Genomic DNA, 8,787 nt, shown 5'->3' with positions numbered 1-8,787 from the left:
AGGGTCTTTTTGACTATGAAGCAGATGAGGAGGAAAATGCAGAGAATGCAGATGTAGAGGAGAATCCAGAGAATGAAGGTGAAGTTGAAGATCATGCAGATGATGAGGAGGTGTTTAGTGATCATACTGACTCAGAGGATGAAGATTTTGTGGTGTGTCAAGATGAGTTGACTGATGATTCATTTCACAGTGACTCCTCCAATGTTGACAGCACAGATGAGGATGTTTGTTTCTATAAGAATGAGAGGGAAAAAAAGAAAGAAGCAAAAGAGGTTGAGAAAACAAACAATAAAACTGCAAAAGGAAAAGGAAAAGCAGAAGGAGAAGGAAACATGACTGACAAGGGGAAAACAAGGGTTACAGATGACATGGGGACATGAGGAAATGAGAATATTCAACTGACTCTACACAATATGCAAACAGTGAAGAAGAGAGGATGGCTGCTAACTCCACAGATGAAGAAGAGATCAAGTGGTCTGTTTTTGATGAGAAGAGTGAGATAGGGCATCCAAAGTTTGAGTTGGGGCAGTTATTTGCAAGTGCAAAGGTGTTTAGAGAGGCAGTAAAGAAGCAAGCCATTGTTGAAAGAAGGCATGTAGTGCAGAAAAGAAATTATGGTTCAAGAGTGAAGTTTGTGTGCTCTAATGGTTGTAAGTGGAATATTTATGCAAACAAGATGCAGAGGTCTGACACTTATCAAGTTAGAGTGTATGACCCCAAACATACATGCACTCAAACTTTTGATCAGAAACAGATAAATTCTAAATGCATTGCAAATTACTATGAAAATGACATAAGGATGAACTCCACATGGCCTTTACAAGCTTTTCTGAAAAAGGTTGTCAATGATTGGGGTTGTCATGTGAGCATTTATGCAATTGCTAGGGCCAAAAGAAAGGTATTGCGGACAATTAATGGGAAGCATGTGGAGCAGTATTCAAGAGTTTGGGACTATGCTAATGCTTTATTGAAAGCATTGCCTGATAGCACTATCTTGGTGATGACTGAAGATGCTGGTGGTACAGAAGAGGTTGGACAGAAAAGATTCAAAATATTATACACTTGCTTTGGAGCAGTTAAGAAGGAATTCAGAAAGGGTTGTAGGCCATTAATATGGTTGGATGGGTGCCACTTAAAGGGCCCTTATGGTGGCCAATTATTAGCAGCTATTGGAACATATGCTAATGATGGGATGTATCCCTTGGCTTGGGCAGTGGTGGAAGCTGAGAACAGTGAGAGCTGGAATTGGTTTTTAAAGCAAGTAGTTGAAGACTTGAACATTGAGAATGAAAGCAGCTGGACATTTATATCTAATAGGCAGAAAGGCTTGATTAATGCCTTGGAAAATATTGTGCCTAATGCAGAACATAGGTTCTGTGTTATGCACTTGTACAGAAACATGTGGAAAGAACACAAAGGCATTGGTGTCAGGATGATTCTCTGGAAAGCAGCTAGAGCTACAACTGAATACACATTTAAGAAGCACATGGATGAGCTACAAAAGGTAAGCTATTATCATTCCATATCATTAATCATTTGGTTATTAATCATTAGTCATACTTTCTTGAATTATTTGCTTATTCATCATAAAATCATGTATTGGCAGTTATCAAAGACATGCTATGATTGGTTATCTGAAAAACCAAGAACTCAATGGAGTAGAAGTGCCTTCAGATTGACACCTAAATCTGACCAGTTTGTAAATAACCAATGTGAGGTATTTAATAGCACCATTGGAAAATATAGGGACTTGCCTATTCTGTCAATGCTACAAAGCCTACATATTGATGTCATGAAAGGATACAAAAAAGGAGGGACAAGATGCTTAATAGTTATGCCTTGAACCCTATTTGCCCTAATGTAATGAGAAGACTGAATAAATAAGTGTCTTCAACTAACTATGTTGCAGTGTCATGTTTTAAGTTTATGTGATACTAATTTTTAATGCCTAATATTTTGTTTGCAGATCTGTTGAGTTGATTAAAGGTTGTCATGTGGTATGATCTGGAGGTGCAAAGTACCTGGTTACTATGAGTGATGGGGGTTACCAAATGGTGGTGGACTTAGAGGCCAAAAGGTGTGCATGCAGGAAATGGGAGATCTTAGGTATACCATGTTACCATGCCTGTGCTTGCATAGCATTGTCTAAGAAAAATTATGAGGAGTATATTCATGCTTGCTACTCAAAGGATAGTTTCCTTGCAACATACAACCACATTCTTGATCCCATTTGTGGTGAAGAAGAATGGGATGCAACAGACTACCCTAAGCCACTACCACATGTACTTAAGGTACAAACAGGAAGGCCAAAGAAATCAAGGAACAAAACCAATGATGCAACCACCCCTGAGGCTACAAGGTTAAAGAGACAGAACACCAAAGTCAGGTGCTCTTATTGCACTGAATATTATCATAATATGAGGACTTGTCCTGCTAGGGTATGTTGTTTTTTCATTATCTCAATATGATAATGTGTGCACATCAGGAGTAGTATATGAAGAGTATGTACTTCTTATGTTCACAGACACATGAAAAAGCTAATGGCTGTGAGAAGCAAGTGAAAACTAGGACCAAGAAGGAAAAGACAACTCAAGTTGGTGGTGGAAAGGAGGCTTCAAACTCCAGAACACTTGGAGAAGCCAGTCAGGGAGGCCAAGAAACTCCAAATCAAGGTGGACAAAGTGGTAAAAGGAGGGCAACAAGGTCCACTACACTTGGAGAAGGCAGTCAGGGTGGTGAAAGGAAGGCAACAAGGTCCACTACACTTAGGGAAGGCAGTCAAGGTGGTGTCTTCACCAATACTAACACTCAACAAGTTACAAACAATCCTCTTGGTGTTCAAGCACTTGGATTCACAACTAAAGACAAGGCCAGTGTTACAGGTTTGAGGAATCTGGAGCTAGCAAGGAAGAAAAGGGAAAGCAGGCATAAGCAGAAACCTGTTTGGAAGTTATAAAAAACCTAATGATTGTGACTGTTGATCAACCATCTTGAGAAGACAATGCTTGTTTTGATGCTAACTTTTTATTATGGTCTGTATGAACCTTAGTTTGGCTCTTTTGGTATGGATGTAATAGAACCTTTGTAGTCATGACTCATGGTTATGGTCTATATGAACCTTCTTTTGTTATGGTCAACCTTGGTATGGAACCTTATGTTACAATTTGCAATGAATTGACCTCTTTTGTTTTATTTTAAAGTTAAAATTCTATTACAATACATTGTCAAATGTAGCAGTCAAATTCGAAAATGAAAGATCAGATACATTACAGAGAATAACATAGTCATAAGAGTACAATTCGAATATATTAAGACAATAAACATAAAATCTTAAGCAACTTCATGAACATAGCTAAAAGTCAAAACACGCCAACAAAAACCTAAAACTTAAGATCTTAAGCATCTTCATCGGACTCGTAATCATCAACCAGATTATCAGGCATAACTGAAGCAAGTCCAGTACTCATCATCACAGAGAAGACAATAAACATAGCAACCACCATAAAACCTTTTTTTCGCTTTAAATTAAGAGTCTCAGCTTCATGCCTTTCAATCAACCTGTCCCTCCTGCAACTATTCCTTCGAAGAGCTTGAAAATGCATTTCGTGTAACTCCTTAATGGCCTCAACGACACGAGCTCCAAGGGGTGGATCAATCCAAACAAAGTACGCACAAGATTGCTGCCCACATTCGCGAAACCTCCGACCCGCGTTCACACCAAACCAACGAGTTTTTACCACACTCATTCGATCACAATCACAAGCGAGATCCAAAATGTCTTCTGCAGCTGCCATATTTCTGTTTGGGTGGGATGTAATTTGGAAATTAGGTTTAGACCGATGAAGAAGATATATATAGTGAAATGTTTATATGCATATACCCAATCTGACCGTTGAGAATTGAGTTTACTGAAATACCCTCACGGCGTTAATAAGATTTAACAGATTGCATTCATCTGTAACGAAAATAGAAATGTAGTATTTCGGTTGGTTGTTTTTGAACTGTAATATTGCAAGTGGTGTCTTCACCAAAGTGCGAGTACACAAAGTGCACTTTACTCTATTTTTTACAAGTTCTTCGTGAGAGAGGAAAGACACGCATGATGAAGAGATAAGTGAAAAAGAGAAATTACCAATCCTATGCATGAAACTTTTTTCCATCAGCTTTTGCATTAATCTTAGGAGCCTCCAAGTTCCGGCTAGGATGAGAAAATAAGTGAAAAAGAAAAATTATCAATCCTATGCATGAAGCTTTTTTTCATCGACTTTTACATTAATCTTAGGTGCCTTCAAGTCCGAGGGAGGAGTTGAAGTTAGTAGTTGTTGAGAAAAGAAATTATAAAAAGACTTGTGTTGTTTGGTTATTTGTTACCAAAAGATATTATTTATTACTAATTTTGTACTCGTGCGATGCAGGGATGATTATCATTTCTTTATATAATTTTGTTGAATATTTTTTTTATTTTACTAAATTTTAATATAATAATTTTATTTTGTAAATAAATTTTATTTTTATCATGAATAATATATATAAATTAAAAATTATACTTTTTATACCTATATATTTAGTTATTATTGTATTTTAATATTTGATTTTGATAACCTAAATATAATATATGTGTTATAAATTATTTTACTTATTGGTTGTCTGTTTTTTTACAATATAAATTTGTAATAAGAATATTTTAATCACACCACATAAGATTAAAGAATTAGTGGGGATTTCATCTTGCCGTATTTATAACAATATTTTTTTCTATTCTAGTAGTGATTTTGAAAAAATACTTTACATTTAATTGTCATAGTACTTTTTTTTAGTAATCAATTATCATACTACTTTTAAATGTATTCTATTATATTTGTATTTTATTTTGAATTATCATATTTTATTATTATTATTATATTTCTTCCTAATTTTTATGTTTTATAGGATTCATGTACTCTATATTTTTTAAAAGACAATCCGTAATTTTCTAATTTTACAAAATGAAATAAAACATATTTAATATTTCATACCTAAATTCAATCTAAATGTGTTTCTTATTTTATAAGATAAAAATTAAAATTATCTATTAAAAAATATTCTAAATCAAACTTACTCATTCTAAAACCGAGGCATACATAGTTGCCTTCTCAAACCCTAAAAAAACTCTCTCAGCCTCTCTTTTTCTCTAGCCGCCGTTCGGGGCTTCCATCGGTTTTCACCGGTGGAAAGCCCCAAATCAGCTATTTTCCTTGCTTTGTTCATATTTTTCAATAATACTCCTCCCCGGGTAAGAATTTTTATCGTTCAAGATTGTATTTTTATTTGATAAAATCTTTGTTGGGTGAGATTTGTTCCCAATTTATTTGGGTTTTGTTTATTCTCTCCCTGTGAGAGCTTGGTGTGTTTTTTGGTGTGTTTTGATGTGATTCGATGTCCAGGACGTTAGATCTGCCGGATTTATAGAGGTTTGATTCAGTAATAAAGATTTATATGGGATTGCAATCACGATCGATAGCTCAAACTGGTTTTGGTGAAGGCGATACATGTGTATATATCAATTTCAACAAATCGCTTGATTGTGTCTTCATAAAGACTAAATTAATCAGCGATATGATCTGTTTTATGTTTGTTCGACTCGATTATTCTTGTAGATGTCGTATGGCTTTTCATTATTGAATTAATTCTGATTTTTTTCAGAAAAAAAAGAAGTTACTATTTTAACCCGATTAACAAATGTTTGTTGATTGTTACTTATATTTATTTTTATTAAGATAACTAGGGCGTGTGCCCAGTGTTTATTATTTGGAGAATAGACTCTTTATTTTTATTTAAAAATTAAAAAAAAATCATAACTTAAGAGCTTCTATATTACTCGTAACACAGTATCAAAAACTCTTTTTTAAAAACGAACAATAATTGTTTATTTAAATTAAGTAATAAAAACCTTGGACTTTTAGTGCAAAATACGTACGTGTACAACTTGTAATGACAAAATTTTTTGAAGGAAAACCATTAGAAGAGTTATCTTTGGTGATCGTAACAAAAATGAAACCCGATACTGTAATAATAATATTGAAGATTTTCTTAGACACGCTATCACAACACTTTAATAATAAATGAGTTTTTACTCTTAATATAATATAAACTAATCTTAGGAAAAATTTCGGCATGCTTAATAGATTTACAGCTATTAATCTGTCTTAAATCTTTAATTTCACAATATATCCCTTAAAAACTTATACTTCTACTTTTTCAATTTCAATGTCCTAATAATAAACTCAATTAGTACTTGTTTACTATCTTTAGAAATATAAATATAAGGGTTTTTTTTAAAAAATTTTTTTTTTAAAAACCTGAGACATTATTTTGCAAGAATACTTGCCTATATGTAAAATTACAAGAAAAAAATACTAGTGGAAGACATTAGCTTCGACCCCTTCAACATGGAGATGAAAATACTATTGTGCACGTGCGCCCGCGCTACAAACGCGAGGATTTCCATTTTGTTATTCAACTGTTTACTTTTTTATTATTTTGAAAAGTGAGACAGCTTTAGAAAAATTGCAAACCAAATGTATTTTTTTAATTTTTTTAATTTTTTAAAAATTATAAATTAAATTGCAAAAGAAAGACTTACTTGAAAATTATTAGAAGAATATAAAATACTACTACAAACATTAGGTTCAACCACATCAACATAAAATGGAAAAATGATAACTTTAGAGTTAAAGCTAAACTTGTTAGAGGATTAAAGGCCACACCTTACTTGAATTATAATTAAAAGGATTGTATGTTGATTGTATGTTATTTATACTTATTTATAAGGACCTTATTAATATTTATGTCTTATCCAAAATTATATTTTACAACATTCTCTCAGTACATTCCCCAAAATTTACATTCAAGAAAAAGATTGTGAAAGACAAAAGATGAAGTGACTGCAATTAGGGGAGATGAAAGTTGGGATTATCGATAAGTGCTTGTAAAGAAAGGTTCTCTGCTGATTGGAGTAAGTTTGTAAATGATAAAAGAGTAAGATTAGAGCACAATATACTCTTTAATTTGTCTGGAGATAGAGCAAAGAAAGTGAAATTTGAAATAGATTTTTTTAAGAAACAGATGAACATCAACTAAGATCAAGTCAATGCTTTAATACTTATTTTGTGACTAATCTTTTCATGTAATAATCTGGATTAAGTTTAACTATTTATTATATAATTATTACGATAAAAATATTTCACATGCTTGCTGTGGATCAAATGTTTTAGGTATTCATACACTTGATACGGATTCTTTACTTCTCCTACAAGATGATAAAACTCTAATAAAATTTCATTGCATCAATGTTAAGATGAATATGTGTAATAATGATTACCACTTCGATCTTCTTGCTAACTGACATTGCAGAGTCTGGAGTTCTGCTAGAGTCAGAAAAACCTATTAACCACAAAAATGACAATTGAATAAGTATCATAACTTCATATTACCGAAAAATATAAGAAATTAGTCTAAAACTAACAAAAGGAATTAGACTTATATCAGATTTGTTAATGACTGGAATCTAAGGTTGACTTGAAACATCAGTGAGAGAAGAGCTTGTTATAGATGCTTCATAAAGGTCAGTGGCACGAAATAAATAACCGCCTTTATTGTGCTTATCTTCTCTAACAGTGATTATAGCAGAAAGCTCTTGTCCATCCAAGAAAAGGAGAACATTAGAAACCAATTTGGGAACTTTAAAAAATAAATACCAAAATGATATTGAGAATTATTTCTAATACAAAAGATTAGGAAGTCTATTATTAACTGAGGAAGGTACTTACACCTTTATAAAAATAAAAAAAAACTATATACAATTACATTCTTACATTACATATGTCCTTTCTGAGATTGGTAGCAGATTGTGAAATCATTGACTTCACAACACGGTCCATAAGAAACACAATGCATGAATCCGTAGAATCCTCAGCAAAAGCTTTGATTCTGAACCTAAAAAAAAGTTAATACAGACATTAAATTAATTTATAAAGATGAGACAATATAAGACTTATTTTTATTATTGGGAGATAAAACAATTAATCATATACTACTTTTTGACAACTGGAATGATGCGAGGACATTCAACAAATTTGTTGCTTCTATCAATCTTAGTAACTTCAGTCTGAAACTTGTTGTATGAATTGTACCGCCAGAAAGAAAACTCCTTGAAATTGGCAATCACAAATATGAAGAACATGTTCTTCTGTTTAATTCGAAACAAAATGAGGAACAAATAAATATACGCTGAAAAAAAAGTTGTGTACAAACTCAACATTGCATCCAATTTATAATCCGCACAACCTTAAACAATTTTTCAGAATTCAGAATTAGTTGGCCAGTAGACATCATCTCAAATGTTGGAATGACGATAGTTTCCTAACTTTGACCATCATCATTAATAAACGACTTATAACAATCTTCTTGAAGCCTTGGGATAAATATTAGGTTATTACGTAGGCTCTATATGGTTGTTACATTGAAATATAAGAAAAACCATCAGGAAAAAGTACAAAACATACTCTTATATGTTTCCAATTTAATGCTTGTTAAATTAACAGTGTCAGGCTTCTCCAATTCAGCAAAATACTAATTATTAACAATCTTGGAAAATTCTCCCTAAATAGAAACTCTATGAAGAACACTACATTAAAATATAAGAAAATAAAGCATGCCGATTCATAACAATTTAATCTAATAAACCATAACAAAGTAATTGTTAGTCCCTTAACAATGTAGCAAGAATTACAGAAGGGGGGTTGAATG

The 8,787-nt window shown here is 32.8% G+C and overlaps 1 protein-coding gene across 1 annotated transcript; it reads left to right on the top strand.

Annotated features, from left to right (window-relative positions):
• Window positions 1-436: 436 nt before the first annotated feature.
• On the top strand, window positions 437-1,975 carry LOC141706040 (uncharacterized). Its single transcript, XM_074508878.1, has 3 exons — window positions 437-1,504; window positions 1,607-1,717; window positions 1,967-1,975. The coding sequence occupies exons 1-3, from the start codon at window positions 437-439 to the stop codon at window positions 1,973-1,975; spliced, it is 1,188 nt and encodes a 395-aa protein (XP_074364979.1).
• The last annotated feature ends 6,812 nt before the right edge of the window (window positions 1,976-8,787 follow it).

This window comes from Apium graveolens, chromosome 1 (genome assembly GCF_009905375.1).
Source record: "Apium graveolens cultivar Ventura chromosome 1, ASM990537v1, whole genome shotgun sequence".
Lineage (NCBI taxonomy): Eukaryota > Viridiplantae > Streptophyta > Magnoliopsida > Apiales > Apiaceae > Apium > Apium graveolens.
This window is presented reverse-complemented; position numbering and strand designations above follow the sequence as displayed.